Genomic DNA, 20,865 nt, shown 5'->3' on the forward strand with positions numbered 1-20,865 from the left:
ATATAAAATCCTGGTGCTAAACGTTTTTTGTTGTTAACTGTACAATTTATTAGCTACACTCCAACACTAATGTGAACACTTTTCTCAATTTCCAGCTCCATTAACACCACTGAGGTATAACTAATGTGTTCCTTTTAGAGCAAATATTCCAAATTAACAATATGGCTCATCTTCTAGTGTTGCTACAGAAAAGGTCTGCAAACTTTAAACCTAACTTGTTCAATTTTGTTTTTTAGTATTAATAAATCTCAACCACATCAGCTGCTTGGGATTGAACATAACACCTCAAACATTTCAGACTAGCAAGTGAATTTTTTTAAAAAACATCTGAAATATTCAAGGAAATTCCGGTTTTAATACTTTCCCCTATGCATTGAACAATGTAATCCTTCAACATTGTTTTTTCTTGTTCCTATTACTGCATGAAGTTCAAACTAGGTCTTCAAGACAGAATCTTTCTGTAATAAAGAAAAAGTGCAAAGATACAAAATGAAATGTAAAGTCTTTTGCAAGAAAATGCTCCCTCAAGAGAATAGGCATTTGGATGCTGGTGGGAAAAGATTTTTGTTCTCCATTGTACATCTGACACCTACAAATGACCTCGTCTTCAATGTCCATACTAGTAAGTACATATTGGTCATGGACCTTGCAAAATTAAAAAAAAAGAAAATCAAGTAGCAAATTCCACTAAAATATTTGTATCCATTCTACACAATCCAATGGAAATCAATGAGTGCTACTGAAAAAAAGTTTCCACATGCACATGTCCAATATGTGCATTCTACTGAAGGCTAAAAACTTAAAATTCTATTTCCAGTGTTTATGAATAGCTTCAATATCTACATTCAAACCAGCATTCTGCATGAGTTACCTCTTACTTTAATACTTCACAAATGAGTAATAATACATCTTGGGAGGCTAGGAAGGTACCTGTTAATAACTTTCTTTTATGCTTAGAATGTGCTGCAGTTGTTTTTAAACTATTTAAAATGAATACCCCTATAATAATGGGACATTTTCTACCAAGAGAAAAATGGGTTTGTTTCTAGCCAATCAGGACCACCCTGCAGATTGGAAAACTGTAGTTTATACCCTTAGGAAAAGAGACAAGGAGGCTCACAAATATAAAGGAATCCTGACTTTTACATGGACAATTTTTTTTAAAAAGATAAAATGTATTACATAAGCGCCATAAACCGTGAAATCTGCTTATATTAAAAAAAATAAGTGAAGCTTTGTTTGAACAATATTCCTTGCAAGAGCAGTACATATCCTTAGTAAACAACTACTATATTTACAAGTTAATTTCCTTGATACTTAGGTAGGATTGAAAAACAGAGGAAAACATGAAAGAATGAGCTTTGAAATAATCTTTACAGCTGAGTTGCTAACAGTTCAGGTAGCCAGATAATTTCTCAAGCAAACTTGTTTATTTTGTAGAGTATCTGACTAGGCCTGGGTAATTGGCTCACTTTGTTAAAGGCCAAGGATGTGTTCAATCCCTCTTTGGGCCCATTAGCTTTTCCCAGAAAAACAAAGGCAGCCCTCCACAGTCAGACTAATCCTAACCTCAAGAGAAAGTCGGCAAGAGTACTGGGGTTCTTCACAAACCTTACTAAGGAAACAACATAAAGTGCAATATCCCATAGACTGTGAGTCAGCATTCTCATCTTCAAATATGGGCAGCACAGTTAAAATTTGAATTTCAAATAACCCAACACGATTCACTTTCAACAAGGAATAAAAATCCCCTTAATTCTTCACCTTGTCTTTAAATAAGACGTTAGGTCTGTGTTAGAGATATAATAACAAAACATTAAACAAGTGTGCACTGGTACCTTAAATGACAAAAATCTCGAAAACAATGCAAATTTGAAACTTTCCTATTAGTAGGCACATTTGTACCAACTTCAATTCTTATGCTAAAAGTGGTTTATAGTCTCTTCCCCCATCTTTTTTTTGAGGAGCAGACTTGTAAAAACATCAGTCTAACTTGTACTAGGTGGTAGTGGTTTGTTTTTCTTAAACCAAAACTCTGCCAAAATTTGTTGATCTACTTCATCTGCTCAAGGATCTCACTGTATGAAACCAGTTCATGCCTATATGATTACTGTCTTCATGAATATTTAAGTTCCTCCAAGCAGTTTTCTTCCTCCTCTGTCTTTCGTTTCCTGCCCAAATTCAAGTTAAAATAAACAATTCCTATTGGTCTTCAATGCAGTTCAATTCTGCACTCTGTCCTTTCCTCTGCGTATCACAGTAGCTGTTCATATACATTAAATATTATAGATACGTTCTGCTCTTACATCTACACACTTAAAAAAGCAGCTTTGTACTTTGTTTGGTGTGTTTACTATGTTGGCTCACAAAAAGCAGTTTTTTTCATTTCTAAGCATGGTACTTTACAATTTTTAATGCATTAATACAACAGTGCATTGGAAAAGTACTGAGCCTCTACAAAATAGCTTTACATTTTTAAACAAATGAATGTGATTTTTTTCACTTACACAAGCATAGGCTTTTTTTTTTAATATTTCCACAAGATAAATATCTCAATTAAACTATAAGCTCACTCTACAGTGTGCCACAGTGATGGGCTTAGGAGACAGTTATACACTTAGAAGATCCTAACCTTAGTGTTATTTACACTGACATGTCCAATATCACCTTGCCTGAAAGGTGAACAAATGTTATTCAGAATGTAGCTGAATTTGTGCCAACTAGTAACTGGGAACAATACAGCTTTAAGCAATCACTTAGGAAAACATGTACTGTAACTTAGTCTAAACTGGGATTTTCCTTCACCTCTCTTTCGTATGGCGTTAGGAAACTTTAAAGATCAACATGAAACAGATAAGAGCCATTGCTAAGGCAGATCTTTTAAGATAACAAAGGAGAAACTGACAAGTATATATCATAAATCATCAGTAATATCAATTACTGATAGAGAAATCAGATTTTTATGTCCTAAAACGTTGTTTTTAAAATATTTCCTTTTATTCTGGAACAGAAATTAGAGAAAGGACAATGATTCATTCAGAAAGCAATGACTCAATTCAGGTTGCTACTTTACATTTAAGCACCACTCAAAAAGTGGATATAAAGCAAGTGATTCCTGTTTGCCCATCACTATACCAGCTAAATAGCTGAGAGTTCAGACCTTAATCACACAATGCTTTCTCTGTTACCAGAAGCTAAGACTGCTCTGCGACAAATAGGACAAGTAGAATTCTCAGATAGCCAGCGATCGATGCAGTGGACATGGTACTCATGGGAACACGGTAGTTTACGAAGTTTGTTGCCTTCTGTATACTCTGTAATGCAAACACTACAGGTTTTTAATGCATCGTTTTCACCAAAACTTCTCATTGCCAAGTTGTCAATCTGTTCTTTGGTGAGTCCTCTAGGTTGGTCATCATCATCCTCATTTAAGAGGAAGAACTGAGCCAGACTAAGGAAGGGCAAAGAGCCACTTTCATCAAATGTTACCGGGGCCCTGTGTCGACCCTCTCGCCTGGCACCTGATGAGCCTGATGATGAGCTTCCTTCATTACTGCCTTCAAACACCTCTGAGCTAGTCTCTGAACTTTCACCACTGGAACTGGAACTAGGACTGGAACTTGAACTAGAACTGGAACTGGAACTTGAACTGGAACTCGAACTGGAACCAGAACTGCTACTACCACCAGAACCCACTCTTCCGTTCCGTGACTCTGCCCTTTCCATATTTCGACTCGAGACTGAGCCACTAGGCTCTGAATCACTGTCACTGTACATAAAGTAGCTTAACTCACCAAAACCTGTCATTATCTGCCTTAACATGGTCTGAATTGCAACAGATGTAGTCTCACTTAAACCAGTATTCAATATTCTACGAATTGGAATTCTGATGGTACTGACATAGGTTCTCACACCTGCTCGCTCAGAACGTGAAAATGTACGCCTAAAACCTCCTCGTTCACTTTCGTAAGTGACAGTGTTGTTTGGTGTTTGAGACCTTGACCGAGTTCTGCTAGCTATGCTATCTCTCTGTCGGTATTCTCCAGGACGAACTCTTCTTACTTGAAGATCAAGGACTATAGTTGGAGGTCTCTGTCCTGATCCTGCAGATTCACCATTGCCAGTTGTGTCTGAAGAGCCTGCTCCTGGTGAGGCATTTCTTGTTCCAGAAGCTGCAAAGAGACCTCTACTTAGCAAATCAGGTCCACTTATTTGCTGTCTCAATGTCACGTGGTGCCGGGTTCTAGAACTTCCCTCAGTCTCATTTACCAAAGGATGCTCAAAAGTCTGAGATGAGATACTATGATGAGATCTTCGTGGAATTTCACTCATCGGATGCAGGGGTGACCTACTTCTTTCAGCTCTTGCTCTGGTTCTCCGATGGTCTGGGCTCCTGCTTCTTGCCCTTCTCTGACCTCTGGTAGGTGGAACTTCTCCTGTTAATGCTTCAGTTGAATTTCGTTCTGATCTGGGTGGCCTTGTAGATGCTGACTCAGATCGTGGATTTTCTACTTGCCTTTGGCTGTTGTTGTCCATACTTTCTCCACTAGAACGTCTTGCAGATGGTTCATTTTCATTCTCTGGATTTTGGCTCCCATTATTACGATTAACATTGATCTCTAAACTGAATCTGAAATCACCACTGTTTGGATTAGTCCGGCTCACTGCTCTCCAAGATTGGTTTCCTCTTTGCCCACTTCTTGTTGTATTTCCAGTTTGTCTCACTGAGTTAAGCCAGTCTATTATAGAGTCACCATTAGACACATCATCTGAAGAGTCTCCACCTGTTTTAAAAAAAAAGGGAGGAGAGAGAGGGAGAAAAAGGAACTACTAAAATTAGGACAATCATATAAGAGTACTCCAAAACTTTGTATTAGAAAAAGAGAACAAAGATTCTGAACAGATTTCATTTTTACAGATTTTTCTAAGTTATACTGTATAAATCTGCAAGTAAAAGTAGGAAAGTTTCAATTTCATTTTAAAAGAGCAAGCTAATCCTAGAGAAATTTAAGAATTTTTTTGAAAAGGGCATTGGGAAGAAGTCTATTTGCAGCACTGATCACATACAGAGCCCAGCATACCACTGTGCACTGCCAGAAGACATTTTTTCAGTCCACTGTCAAAACACGCAATTAAACAAGGGAAACACCAGTCAAGGTACAGGGCTAGTATTTTAGTTCACACCAGATTTTTGTCAAATTTTTATTAGTCTACAACATTTCTTTAGGCTTCTTAAGTGCCTTTGATAATATGGGATTTTTTTTTTTTTTTTTTGGTCTTTTTGCCTTTTGTAGGGCTGCTCCCACAGCATATGGAGATTCCCAGGCTAGGGGTAGAATCGGAGCCGTAGCCACCGGCCTACGCCAGAGCCACAGCAAAGTGGGATCCAAGCCGCGTCTGCAACCTATACCACAGCTCACGGCAACACAAGATCCTTAACCCACTGAGCAAGGCCAGGGATCAAACCCGCAACCTCATGGTTCCTAGTCATGGGATTTTTCTTAACATGGTAATTCTTTTTTTTAAAAAGTGTAGTTGATGTATAGTGTTGAGTCAGTTTCTGCTATACAGCATAGTGACCAAGCCATATATATGTATATAAGCCATATATATATATATATATATATATATATATATATATATATATATACACACACACACACGCACACACACACATTCTTTTTCTCATATTATCTTCCATTATGTTCTATCCCAAGAGATTGGCTATTATTCCCTGTGCGGTATAATATGCCCTCACTGCTTTTCCATTCTAAATGTTAACAGTTTGCATCTACCAACCCCATTTAAAAATATTAAGACTAAAAAAAAATATTGGACTAGAGTTCCTACTGTGCCATAATGAGATCAGTGGAATCTCTGAAGTGCCAGGATGCAGGTTCAATCCCTGGCCTAGCACAGTGGGTTAAAGGATCTGGTGTCACTGCAGCTGCAGCTTGGATCCAATCCCTGGCCTGGGAACTCCATATGCCGCAGGATGGCCAAAAAAGAAAAAACAAATACAAGACTGCTTTAGCCACTGCAAAAATATAAACAAGATTTACAGGTTTAAAAGTATTTTGAGGGAGTTCCTGTTGTGGCTCAGTGGTTAACAAACCCGACTAGGATCCATGAGGTTGCGGGTTTGATCCCTGGCCTCACTCAGTGGGTTAAGGATCTGGTGTTGCTGTGAGCTATGGTGTAAGTTGCAGATGTGGCTTGGATCTGGTGTTACTGTGGCTGTGGTGTAGGCCAGTGGCTGTAACTCTGATTCGACGCCTAGCCTGGAAACCTCCCTATGCTGCGAGTGCAGCCCTGAAAAGCAAGAAAAAAAAGTATTTTGAACACTTCTTCATGCTACTAAGATTTTAAATGAACATGAAATTAGAAATCAGACCAAAGAGTCTGAACCTAACACAGTACACATAATGGCACGATGAAGCCTGTTACCATAGCTTCTTATGTTAGTCAAATTCCATATTTCACACTGAGGGAGAAACACCAGACCTGAGTTAGCAAGATTTCCCAACAGTGGGACTATCTGCATTTTAAGCCAGATAATTCCTTGTTTTGGGGGCTGTGCTATGCATTTTAGGATGTTCAGCAGCATCCCTGACCTCACCACCTCACCCACTAGATGCCAATAGCAAGTCCCCAGTTATGACAACCAAAAATGTCTCTGGACATTGGTAATGTCCCCTAGGAGCAAAATTATACCTCACTGAGAACTACCAGGTTAGAGAAGGCAACATTTCTTTCTGTTGGTGAGGAACTCATGTAAGGAAGCAATAATTCAGTAGGTAAGGGGAAATTTCAATGGAGATGGAAAATCAAGGAAAAAAAAAATCTCATTTAAAATAGGCCATTCCTGGAGTTTCTGGTGTGGCTCAGCAGTAACGAACCCGACTACTATCCATGAGAATGCAGGTTCAATCCCTGGCTTCGCTCAGTGGGTTAGAGATCTGGCCTTGCCATGAGCTGTGGTGTAGGTCACAGACATGGCTCGGATCTGGTGTTGCTGAGGCTGTGGCACAGGCCAGCAGCTGTGGCTCTAATTTAATAGCCTGGGAACTTCCATATGCTGTGGGTGTGGCCCTAAAAAGACACACACACACACACAGGCCATCTTCACTTTGTCCCAATTAACACAAACAACACAAAGGTGAAGAAGAAGAAAAAAATTTTGACTGTCTCACCAAATGTCAAGAAAATGTCAGTTCTTTTTATGAGCACCAAAATAATGTGTACCACTACTGGGTTATCTTTGGCTGACATTTACCATTATGAAGCTCTTTATCCATTCCATCCTTTACCCACCCCCAAGCAAAATTTACCTCTATTTTCATCTGAGTTTTGCGGTGGTGGGCCCTCTTTAATTTGTTGTAGTCTTCTTAGTAACTCTTCCTCAGTACTTTCACCTGAAAATAGTTTACAATGTTTGCTAAATTACAAATAAAAACCAATGACTTACCCATCTGAGATAATAACCAGAATGAGTAGAAACTTGGGTAAAATTCGCTTATTTGGGAGCATGACATTACAACTTATATTTACTCACATTTCTTTCTAGCTTACAAAATACTTTTGCATACAATAACTCATTCTTCAAAACTATAACTCTAAGAGGTAGATGCTATCTACATTTTAAAACAAGGATATTCAGACTGATTGAGACACTGATGTGCTAATATATGGCATAGTGAGAATGCTAAGTTATTAGGCGTTCTGACTCAAGTCAGATACTGTTGGCTCAAAATGCAGTCCCTCTTACAAAAACTGAGCTAACTTAACACCTTATCTTTTAAAACTTAAGCAATTACTCAAAGGTTAATAGACTTAATAAGAAATGAGGAGGAAGGGAGATAATGGATTTTAACCAGAATCAAATGGGACCTAATCAGGCAAAAAGAATAACCGAGCACAAAGCTCTGAATAATTGACTATTTTACCCAATGCTAGCTCTGAAGGATTACGATCAGGATTATGTCAGGGAATCGGGGTGACAAAAGAGAATAAGCCCATCCTAAGAACTAAAAGTTACCATTAGCTCTTCCACACTACTGTCTAGTAAGTTAAATAAAGCTAAACAACAAAAAGATTGTTCAGCTCCACTCTTTTTTTCAATTCAGATCGCTATAAATTCACAATATAATTCATAACTAAAAAATATGATATAGGATAATTCTAACACGAGTTATCGAAATGAGGTAATAAGCATAGTAGTAAATATCACTCTATATCCCATGTATTAAAATCATACTTCATAACGGACAAATTTTTAAAACAGGTTTTTTTTTTTTTTTAAAGACCAGCAATTTACTTATATGAGTCCTTAAACTACACATTGCATACCTGGGGTGCCTAGCAAATTGTTATCCCTCATAAGCCTATAATCTTCTTCACTGAGATTATTTACAAATTGATAGAAAGCTTCTTCCCGATCCAATCGGTCCATCTGACTTCTGCGCTGTGCTGCAGACTGATCACCACTTCCTTTATCGTTAGAATCTGAGCTTTCCATCTTGATGAACAAGTGGAAAATTATCTAAAAGGAGAAAGGAAATCAATCTTGAAAACAGAAGTCAGTATGCATTCTAAAGAACCGTTTTAATTATGTGAAAATCCAGAATGCAGGTCAAGATGTAGATTTTAAGACCTCACATGAATGAAATTTCAAAACAGAAAAACTTCCAAAAACAGTTTTACTAGGAAAAGACTAGGCCAGAAGTTGGCAAACTATGGCCCATGGGTCAAATAGCTCTGGTGCCTATTTTTTTCTGAGATCTAAGAATGATTTTTACATTTTAATTTTTTTAAAAGAGTATTTTGTGATGTGTGAAAACTATATGAAATTCAAATTTCTATGTTCACGAAGTTTTACTGGAATAAGCAATACAACATTTATTTACATATTTGTCTACGGCTGCTTTCATGCTATAATGGCAGAGCTGAGTAGTTGTGACACAGATTGTATGTGGCACTCTCTGCTTTGCCCTGGTGATGTGCACTGTAAGTTGCGGTGATGCAATTATAACTTGACAGCATTTCAAGTGTCATGTTTATCACCATACTTTTTTTAATTTAACAGTGCACACTCACCATATTAAATGAAGAGAAAGTAGACTTCAAATGTCACCCCTAAAGGCACAGTGGGGTATGGATTATTTCATTATTAGATTAGATGGCAAAGATTACATTTATAATGCCACGGCACTAAAACAGTGCTAAACATAATAAAATAGACCTTAATATTAGCAAACTAAGCACTCATCACAATATTCCCAAGTCAAAGGAAAGCTAAGGTCTGAAAAATTAGAAAATTTAAAATGAAATATCCAGTACAAAATATTTCCTCCTAAAAATAAAAAATGAGGCTTTAAGCAGAGTTAGTTTCTAAGTGACTCGTTTGTTGGCCAAGCAAAGAAAGCCATTTATCAATGATGTGTCAGTTAAATTGTGTTTGAATGCAGAAGCTAAAGATATGTGTCCAGAGAAAATAAACTGAAGATTAGCCTTTTGATAAATATGTACAGCTACTCAAAAAGTTGAAGATAGTGGGACATGTCAATAATCAAGTGAAAAACAAGGGAGTAAATGATTTTGAGTGGTCTTCCTTCATTCTTGATGAGCTATCAAATGTAACTGATACTATTCAGTTGTTTATTCAAGGAGTCAAGTGTTATTATTTAAAGAGTCTGAAGAGCCTCTATGAATAGTTCGCATGGAACAACACAGGTGATAATATTTTCAAAGCTGAGAAACAACAATTCAGTACAACCTGAAGTGGAATCTGCTAAGATGTGTTAAAACTCAAACATAGAGCAGAAAAAGATCTAGTTGGACATATTTACAATGCTTGTGAAAATGTAAGGTATTTAAAGTTTATGATTATTCATTATATAGTAGTTACAGGGCACTTTGTAGAAAATATTTGAATCTATCAATTATTATTGAATCAGTAGTATCAATGGTGAACTTCACTATTACAGACTTAAATACTGTCAGTTCAGTAAATTTTTGTCAGATATAGAAGCTGAATATCTTGACTTGCTCTACCACTTGCTCATTTTGATGGCTTAGCACTGGTAAAGTTTTATCGTGATTTGTTGTACCCAGGTCTGAGACTGAACTTGTTTCTGAATGAAAGGAACTATTTTCAGTTACTATTACTAGGCAATGAACAGCCTGGGAAATTAGCTTTTTTGAAGACTTCATAGGAGTTCCCATTATGGCGCAGCAGAAACAAATCAAACTAGGAACCATGAGGTTGCAGGTTTAATCCTTGGCCTCGCTCAGTGGGTTAAGGATCCTGTGTTGCCATGAGCTGTGGTGTAGGTTGCAGTCACGGCTTGGATCTGGTATGGCTGTGGCTGTGGGGTAGGCTGGCAGCTGTAGTTCCAATTAGACCCCTAGCCTGGGAACCTTCATATGCCACAGGTGCAGCCCTAAAAAGCAAAACAAAACAAGACAAAAAAAAACAAAAGACTTCATAATGTTTCCTAATGAATTCAACCTAAAATTACAAGGTAAAACAGTGCTTATATGCAAAACTTACACTGCAGTAAAGTCATTTCAACAATAACTAACACTGGAATCACACTCTTAAGCTGCCTTCTGCACTTTTTGTACAAAGAAAGAGTTTCATCCCCATAGACATTTGTAGCAGATATATTTTCTGAGCACAAACTACAGTTCCAGAAGTGGTTTTTTTTGGGACCTCAATCCAAGTACAAAGGAAATCTTATTTCAAAATCTGTTTAGCTGTGTAACTGAGGGGCTTCTACCTAACCTTCAACTGAAAATGATGACCCTGAAGTATAATGATATGCTTGCTAAAAAGTAAATATCAAGAGTCTAACACAATTCTATAAATACCTTTTAAGGGATGACTATACTTCATTAAAATTATACTCCTGTAGACTGATTAGAAAGCAAGAACTACCCCTATGTGTGAGAAGACATTTCCAAAGATAAAATACGTAAAATCTCCTTTCAGGTCAGAAAGTACTAGATGAACATCTGCAAATGATTTTGATAAGGAATGCTTAGCTCCAAATAAGCAAAACGTTATCCTCCCCTCAAAAGAATGCCATTCTTCTCACTAGTAGACCTATATTACAAAATATTGTACTTGATTATTAATAATTTTGAGTTTTATCAAGAAAAACTTTGTGGAAATTTGGCTTCTCTCTTTTTTTTATATAAATAACTACGTAATATGCTCAATTTTTATTAGCAAAGTGAAAAAAATTTTACTATCTTGCCTTATACAGAAAAAGTTTGCCAACCTCTACTCTAGATAGTACATAAAACTAGCCAAAACCTCCTAATTATCATTCACTACTTGTACAGCCTTAGGAAATGACTATATTGGCAGATTTCCACACACTCAATTAACCACTCTAATAAAAAAAAAAGTGGTAGTAAGCAATCTAAAATAAGAAGACTCCAAAACAAAAAATTTCATTCTCTAGTTTTTTTTCCTTCCCAACCTCAGATTGACCTTAAGTTCACATTGATAAAAGTTAAATGAACATATGAAAACCTGATTTGTGGAAAACAGGTAATCTGTATTGGTGCTAGGATTTAATCCCACACACAACACATGAAGTATCTGGATGTTCATGAGAAAAATAAAAACAAACTGTCTCTCAGATATAAAAAAACAAAGAAGCCTCTCTACCTGATGAATCTAAACAAATTTTAGTCTATACATGGGTACATCTAGATTTCCATTGCTTTTCTTAGATCATTATTCTTAGAGCTATTCTATCATTGTTTAAACAAATAAGATGAATACATCTAGGAAAGGAGAGGAGAAGGGAACTTTTAACATTTTTAGAGTTTTCTAATTTCCTAAGATTCCTTAATTTTGTTAAGACGAAACTATAGAAATTTCTGAAAGATGATGTTTTTATAATAACTTGAAACTTTAAGAAGACCAGAAGTCAACAGCTTAAAGTAAACACCCATAAACGCTGTATGGGTCAGGCAATGAAAAAAAGCAAACAAAAGGAAGCCAAAATTTTCCATATGTACATAAGTAGTATTGGTAATAGTTAAGCAGCTAATTTTAAAAAATAAAGAAAAGCACAAAGGAAAATGGTCAGCCATAATTCCTCAAACCAGAGAAAACCACATTTGGCTAATATTAAGCAGTTAATATTCTGAACACTAATAATATGAAAAAGACAAAGTCCACTTGTGAGGAATCAGCAAATAGTTCTGAAAATAATTAAAAAGTACAACTCAGGGTTGAAAGGCTTTAACAATGTAAATCTTTCAAAGAAGGCAAAGATATTTGATAAGTCTGGCATTTGAAGGACATGAACCAAAGATAACAGAAAACTCACATACCAAGGACTGTTACAAGAATGGCACAAATTCTTAAGAATAACATCAGGGAGTTTAAAGCCCACAAGGAAAAGAAACTTGTAAAAATATGGGAAAGATTTTAAAAATGAGTTTAAAAAACAAAATCTGAAACAAGAAAGGAGTCTTCTACTAAGCATGTGAGATAGTTGGTATATTAACAGATTATGGTAGGTAGAAGCACTCGACTTCTATTTTATTCAACAAGGAGAATCACCTTCCAACTGGTAGTAGTGGGGAAAAAATCAAATTTCGCAAAGAGAGAATCAAGAGCCCAAACTGCAAAGTTTCCAATAATAATCTTTGAGACATCAGGGAACAGGAGAGAAGCTAAAATATTAGATTTAAAAATCATCTAACCTTCAAAGACAGTGGCATCTATTAACTATAGCATAGCAAAATCTGACAAGAAACACAGGGGAAAATTATGCAATGGACTATCAGAAATATTGCAAACATGTAGAAGTATGTTCACTAGAAGTAGAATTCACTGCGAAAGTAACTTACTTTTTACAGTTTTCTTTCACACAGAACTTGCTTTACAAGGTTCTTATGTTAAAATCACCTGGGTAGCTTTCTCTGGGGCTGACCAGATAGTGGTATTTTAAAAATTCCACAGGTAATTCCATTGTACTGTCGAGTTGAGAAACTCTTGATATAGTCAGCATCAGGATACTACTGCTGACTAGTCTGGATAGGTTTCTGTAGATTCTGAGGTTTTGAATCTTACTGTTATGAAGAAATGTGGGCTAGATCAGCAATTCTCAAACTTCAGCATACAAACACAAATCATCTGGAAACCTTGTAAAAATACAGATTCTGATTCAGTAGATTGGGGTGGGATCAGAGAGCCTACATTTTAAGTAAGCATTCAAGTGAAGTTGATGCTGCTGATCCTAGAATCAGTTTGAGTAGCAAGGAGCTTGACTGTGTAACAGATTCACAGCAAATGCCACCCTCAAAGATTATGGAGCGTTGTTACCCTGCAAACAGCCCCGTCTTTAGCATTTTAAAAAGAACCATGTCAAAGACACACTAAACAAATCTACAGACAACTCAAAGCTTCAAAGTTAGTGTTTCAAAATGTGTATGATAAAAAATATCCCAAATTCTCAGCAGGCTGTGAGAAAGAGCTGAAACCAACAAAAATGGTGGTAAAAAAGCTACCTTAAACACTTTATTTAGGGTTATCAAGCTAAAGTAACCTATAGTAAGAGGGGAAAAAAACCTGTCTTGGCAGTTTACATGAAGAAATCTGAAGTTTTTAGTTAATAAAAACTAAATAAAAAGCCTGTTTGGGGAGTTCCTGTCATGGTGCAGCGGAAATGAATCCAACTAGGTTGAGGGTTCAATCCCTGGCCTCTCTCAGTGGGTTAAGGATCCAGCATTGCCATGAGCTGTGGTGTAGGTCACAGACAGGGCTCGGATCCCTTGTTGTTGTGGCTGTGGCATAGGCCAGCAGCTGTAGCTCCGATTAGACCCCTAGCCTGGGAACCTCCATATGCTGCAGGGGCAACCCTAAAAAGCAAAAAAGTCTGTTTGACCTGGCTGCTATGAAACCTAAGAGTCACTCACAGGTTGCTTTCCTAGACCAGTGTTCAGATAAAAGAAGGTAACAGTCCCACTGCAACCTGCTATTCAGAGTATATGTGGAATATTTGAAACATTTAAAATACCTCTGAAAGGACACTCACAAACACAGGAAAGTAGAGTGACCAAGATACGAGAAGCCAAGGAACACCATAAAAGAAATGGCTGAATTACTTGGGAGATGTCTAGCCTGACGACAAGACTAAAAATGGACATAATTACCATCTTCAAATATTTGGAGTTACAACATTCAAGAGAGCAGACCAAAGGATCAGACTAGGGTCAATAGTTGAAGAAATATGGAAGCAGATAATTCTTTTTTAACAGTCTAACAAATACGACTGTCTAAAAGTGGAGATGCAACCAGCCTCTTGAAGCAAGCATACTGCCCACCTCTGGAAATACTCAAGCAGAAGCTAGATATTAAACACTGGATTCCTTATTAGGTAGATGTTTGAACAGACAGATTCCAAAAGACCCTTTGGACTAAGATGGATGGATAGTCCCTTGATTTTCTATTCTGGGCCTAGGGCCATGCTAAGCCACATATTCTCGGTGATACAATTCGGTTATATAACATTTTCTCAACAAGACCAATCCACGTATGTTGCCCTATCCTTCCCTCCAACACACATTGTGCTTTACTACCTTCACATTTCTACTACTGCTTGCTCCTTCAGCCCCTGCTTAGTCTCTCCCCATTTCACTCACCCCTTAAGAGTCAATGAAATTTTACCACCGAAGAAGCTATTACTATCTCAGCTAGCAATTTTTTCATCCATCTCTGAACATAGTATTTGTGCCACTAGTGTCGCTTCCTGCCTGCCTTACATGCTCTTTTGTATTTGCGAAATACTAATTTTATTTTTATTTTATTTTTTTGTCTTTTTTTGGCATTTCTTGGGCCACTGCCACAGCATATGGAGGTTCCCAGGCTAGGGGTTGAATCGGAGCTGTAGCTGCCAGCCTACGCCAGAGCCACAGCAACGTGGGATCCGAGCCGCGTCTGCAACCTACACCACAGCTCACGGCAATGCTGGATCGTTAACCCACTGAGCAGGGGCAGAGATCAAACTCGCAACCTCATGGTTCCTAGTTGGATTTGTTAACCACTGTACAACGACGGGAACTCCCTAATTTTATTAATATATCTTATTTACCCAACATAAATTATCATCATTTCAACATGTTACCAGTATAAAAAATTAGTGAGATGTCCTGTATTTTTTTTAATACTAAGTTTCATAATTCTGGTGTGTATTTTATACTTACAGCACATCTCAAGCTGGATGCTAAATTTTTAATGGTTAAAGTGAAATGTAGTCCTGTTGAAACAACAAAGTTATATTTAATGGAAAAAATTATACACTGCTTCAATTTTTTATTTAGCTTAATTAAAATTAAAGAAAGTTGGAGTTCTTGCTGTGGCACAGTGGATTAAAAGATCTAGCATTGCCACAGCTGTGGTGTAGGATGCAGCTACAGCTTGGATTCAATCCCTGGTCCAGGAATTTTTGTATGCTGCAGGTGCAGCCATTAAAAAAATTAAAAGTTCAGTTCCACAGTTACATTAGCGATATCTCAAGTGCCCAGTAGCCACACGTGTGTAGAGGTTATCATACTGGACAATGCGGATTTAAAGAACTTCTTTGTGGGGAGTTCCCATAGGGCTCAGTGTAAATGAATTGGACTGGTATCCAGGAGGACGCAGGTTCGATCCCTGGCCTTGCTCAGTGGGTTAAGGATCCGGCGTTGCCATGAGCTGTGGTGTAGGTGGCAGATGCGGCTCGGATCTGCAGTTACTGTGACTGTGGTGCAGGCCAGCAGCTACAGTTCCGATTCAACCCCTAGCCTGGGAATCTCCATGTGCCACAGGTACAGTCCTAAAAAAGACAAAAAAAAGAATTTCTGGAGTTCCCATCATGGCGCAGTGGTTAACGAATCCGACTAGGAACCATGAGGTTGAGGGTTCGATCCCTGCCCTTGCTCAGTGGGTCAAGGTTCCGGCGTTGCCGTGAGCTGTGGCGTAGGTGGCAGATGCGGCTCGGATCCTGCGTTGCTGTGGCTCTGGTGTAGGCCAGTGGCTACAGCTCTGATTCGACCCCTAGCCCGGGAACCTCCATATGCCGCAGGAGCGGCCCAAGAAATGGCAAAAAGACAACAACAACAACAACAACAACAAAAAAAATTTCTTTGTAGGGTAGAGAAACCTCATATGGAAAGACAGTATATTGTTTATGCTCTATAAACCCATTATTTATGCATCCCCTTTATATTTTTCAAAAATAAAATAATGGTGAATACAAAAACACATAGGATAAATGATTCTTTTCCTATGCTCACCAATTTTCAAGTGCATACCTGATCTTTCAGAATTTCTAACATTTCCTATATGGAAGCTAGAGACAGAACACTATACCTCTATTCACTGCAATTTTAGAGACTTGTTGAATCCTAAATAGCTCTTGCCTGATGAATTTATAGAGTTTGGCTTATTCAAGAGGGATCTTTGCTTTGGTTTAAATGTATTTTTAATTAAAAAATTGTTTAACAATGAGACACACTCACAAAGGAACATGTGAACAAATTCAAATTACTATTATTTTCACAATAACATGCTGTTCTTCTTCCCCCTCCCCCACCTACACCAGAGAAAATCAAGGAAAATATTTTCCCATATGACATCCCTACAACAGTTATTTGCTTCAAAATTGCAACCAAACTGTAAAGGCTTTCTAAAACAGAGCACATTTAACAGGCATTTTGTTGGCATTTCCATTGTGGCTTAGTGGGTTGAGGATTCGGAATTGCTGCATGTTGCGGTGTAGGCTGCAGATGTGGCTGGGATCCAGCGATGCCATGGGGTAGGCCTGTAACTAAAGCTCCGATTTGACCCCTAGCCTGGGGACCTCCATATGTTGCAGGTGTGGCCCTAAAAAATGCACTTTGTTTCCTGTAGTAGATTAGGGCATAGGGAGAGAAAAATCTAATTTGCTTCCCTACTTTTGCCCAAAGCCTCCATTCTTTCTGCCTTATTCTGTATTTCCTGTGGGCTGGGAGTGGAGATCAAGAGATTCCAACAGGGCAAGACATCTCTACACTCTGTGGACATTAAGGGGTGAGTTTTGGCTGAGATACCCTGGACTAGAAATAACTATATTTTGAGAAAAAAGGAAATCCTGAATGTAAGCAATGCCCTCATATGCTTTGTAAAATCTTCTTACTCACAAACACCCAATGAGACTAGTCTCATTTTAAGCATTTCCCTCACTACCTAAGTGGTATAAAATGAAAAAAACTTGTAATAAATCTAAACCACAAGTTAAGCCCCTGGTAGATGTAATGTCACTGTTGTTTGGTAAGTAAAAACAAACATTTTAAAGGTTAAAGAATGCCAAAATTGTCAGGAGACTACAATCCATATGACCAAATACAGATCTCTCTCTGTTTTGGTGTGAAAAGATTAGTGAAGAATATTTAACAAAATGGGTCTCTAGATTCTACTCTGTGGTAAACAACATTGTGGTATGATTCCAGTTTAACTTATGTAAGACCAAAAAAAAAAAAAAAAAAAAAGAATTCCCACAGCCCACTGGGCTCCTTCTATCATCATAAAAGATATGAAATCTTTTTATATAATTTTATCTTATACTCAGTTATAATATTCATGTGCATAAGTCAGAAATTTTGGATTAAGTACTTGGTTAGCACCAGCCTTTTTTTTTTTTTTTGGTCTTTTTTGCCTATACTAGGGCCACTCTTCCAAAGCATATGGAGGTTCCCAGGCTAGGGGTCTAATCAGAGCTGTAGTCACCAGCCTACTCCACAGCCAGAGCAACTCGGGATCTGAGCTGCTTCTGCGACTTACAACACAGCTCACTGCAAAGCTGGATCCTTAACCCACTGAGGAAGACCAGGGATCAAACCACAACCTCATGGTACCTAGTCAGATTCGTTAACCACTGAGCCATGACAGGAACTCCCAGTCATTTTTAAACTTAAACATTTCTTTCTGTGAAAAGCTTATCAATAAAACAATTTAAGAGAATAAATATGTAATTGTTCTTGTATCACTTAGGTCTTTTCCTAGTTATAAGCAATACCTATCAGCCCTTTCACCTATATTTCATTTAAGCCTTATGAGAATCCTATGAAGTATGAACCAACTCTATTTTACAGATTAAGAACCAGAAGCACAAAGAGAGGAAGTGTTTACCAAAGGCCATGTGGCTAGTAAGTGGAAAGTGTCCGTAATTAAATCCAGGTCTTCTGATTCCAAATCCACTCAACTTTTCACTAAATGTACAACTGTCTCCCAATGTATCTCAAGACTATATACTTTAAAAAAATACATTCTTGGAGTTCCCGTCGTGGCGCAGTGGTTAACGAATCCGACTAGGAACCATGAGGCTGCAGGTTCGGTCCCTGCCCTTGCTCAGTGGGTTAACGATCTGGCGTTGCCATGAGCTGAGGTGTAGGTCACAGACGCGGCTCGGATCCTGCGTTGCTGTGGCTCAGCCATAGGCTGGTGGCTACAGCTCCGATTAGACCCCTAGCCTGGGAACCTCCATATGCCGCGGGAGCGGCCCAAGAAATAGCAAAAAGACAAAAAAAAAAAAAAATACATTCCTTCAATCCCAACTGGCACATCTAAAGTATTCAATCTCACTAGGAGCTTTTTATACCAAGTTCACCTCTGGTATGAAACCTTCCAAAATGACAAAACACATTTTATATGTGGTATGAAGCCAGTAAGGTTTACTTTTAAATAAGTCAACTTTTAGTATTTTTGTTTTAAATATAGTTGCCCCTCGGAGTTCCCGCCATGGCTCAGCAGAAACAAATCTGACTAGCATCCATGAGGATGCAGGTTCGATCCCTGGCCTTGCTCGGTGGGTTAAGGATCCAGAATTGCCGTGAGCTGTGGTGTAGGTTAGTGGCTACAGCTCTGATTCGACCCTTAGCCTGGGAACCTCCATATGCCGCAGGTGCAGCCCTTAAAAAAAAAAATGACAAAAAAAAAAGTTGCCCCTCAGATAAATAGCATATTTTACTAAACCTTATTTCTTCCAGAGTGCTGTGTGCCAATATATCCAAATACATTCCTGGAAACAAACAGCCAAATTAGAAATTCTGCCCTGTCATTTCAAAAACGACTCATTTGGTCAATAAATGTATGACTGCATCAGATAAACTTAATTCCAAGGAGAAAAATCCAGCAAATAAACCAAACCTGAGATTTATTATGTAATTAGGGAATTTAGAGCAGATTTTATTCACTCTGAGAATTTTAAAGTATTTTTAGTGATCTCTAATTCGCCTATAGTCATTATCATATATCAATAGAAATTATGCAGATTACTGTATCTGACCGCTGCTAAAAGCATTTCATTTAATTCTCCTAAACCATGTACATCAATTTAAAAAAATGTAACGCTATTATGATGTTAGGGCAAAAAGTCACTTAAAACATACTGTTCAGCAGACCGATCACTAGAAATGAAATTGAAGAGGTCATAAAATCACTCCCGACAAATAAAAGTCCAGGACCAGATGGCTTCACAGGTGAATTCTATCAAACATATAAAGAGGAATTGGTGCCCATCCTCCTGAAACTCTTTCAAAAGGTTGAAGAAGAAGGAATACTCCCAAAGACATTCTATGAGGCCACCATCACCCTCATTCCAAAACCAGACAGAGATACCACCAAAAAAGAAAACTATCGCCCAATATCATTGATGAATATAGATGCAAAAATTCTCAACAAAATCTTAGCCAACCGAATCCAACAACATACCCAAAAAATTATACACCATGACCAGGTTGGGTTCATCCCAGGTTCACAAGGATGGTTCAACATACGCAAATCAATCAGCATCATACACCACATTAACAAAAGAAAAGTCAAAAATCATATGATCATCTCAATAGAGGCAGAAAAAGCATTTGACAAAGTCCAACATCCATTCATGATCAAGACCCTCGCCCAAGTGGGTATAGAGGGAACATTCCTGAATATCATCAAAGCCATTTATGACAAACCCACAGCAAATATAATACTCAATGGGGAAAAACTGAAAGCCTTCTCACTCAAATCTGGAACAAGACAGGGATGCCCACTCTCACCACTGCTCTTCAACATCGTTTTGGAAGTCCTAGCCACAGCAATCAGACAAACAAAAGAAATAAAAGGCATCCATATAGGAAGAGAAGAGATCAAACTGTCACTGTATGCAGATGACATGATACTATACCTAGAAAACCCTAAGGACTCAACCCCAAAACTCCTTGAACTGATTAATAAATTCAGCAAAGTGGCAGGATATAAGATTAACATTCAGAAGTCAGTTGCATTTCTGTATACCAGCAATGAAATATTAGGAAAGGAATACAAAAACATGGAACTACAACAAACAAGCCAAACATTTACATGGAACCACAAAAGACCCAGAATTGCCAAAAGCAATCCTGAGAAACAAAAACCAAGCAGGAGGCATAACTCTCCCAGACCTCAAGAAATACTACAAAGCCACAGTCATCAAAACGGTGTGGTATTGGTACCAAAACAGACAGACAGACCAATGGAACAGAATAGAGAACCCATAAATAAACCCTGACATCTATGGTCAATTGCTCTTTGACAAGGGAGGCAAGAACATAAAATGGGAAAAAGAAAGTCTATTCAGCAAGCATTGCTGGGAAACCTGGACAGCTGCATGCAAAGCAAGGAAACTAGAACACACCCTCACACCATGCACAAAAAGAAACTCCAAATGGCTGAAAGACTTAAATATACGACAGGACACCATCAAACTCCTAGAAGAAAACAAAGGCAAAACACTCTCTGACATCAACATCATGAATATTTTCTCAGGTCAGTCTCCCAAAGCAACAGAAATTAGAGCA

The 20,865-nt window shown here is 37.9% G+C and overlaps 1 protein-coding gene across 6 annotated transcripts in view; it reads right to left on the minus strand.

The window, feature by feature from the left end:
• Positions 1-1,125: 1,125 nt before the first annotated feature.
• Positions 1,126-20,865, minus strand: part of RLIM (ring finger protein, LIM domain interacting) — a 194,702-nt gene continuing 174,962 nt past the window's right edge. For 3 of the 6 annotated variants that reach the window (XM_003360370.5, XM_003135188.6, XM_085008450.1), the window contains 3 exons: positions 8,350-8,542; positions 7,332-7,415; positions 1,126-4,784 (listed from right to left, as the gene is read on the minus strand). In XM_003360370.5, coding sequence (XP_003360418.1) covers positions 3,166-4,784; positions 7,332-7,415; positions 8,350-8,518 — 1,872 coding nt within the window. In that variant the 5' untranslated portion in view covers positions 8,519-8,542 and the 3' untranslated portion in view covers positions 1,126-3,165. Of the gene's footprint in view, positions 4,828-7,331; positions 7,416-8,349; positions 10,412-20,865 lie in introns of all 6 variants that reach the window. The other 3 variants (XM_021080456.2, XM_085008452.1, XM_085008451.1) reach the window with 2 other exon arrangements.

This window comes from Sus scrofa, chromosome X (genome assembly GCF_054392235.1).
Source record: "Sus scrofa isolate SSC_HxYL_T2T_F1_AM1 chromosome X, Sscrofa_HxYL_maternal_Yorkshire_Landrace_v2.0, whole genome shotgun sequence".
Lineage (NCBI taxonomy): Eukaryota > Metazoa > Chordata > Mammalia > Artiodactyla > Suidae > Sus > Sus scrofa.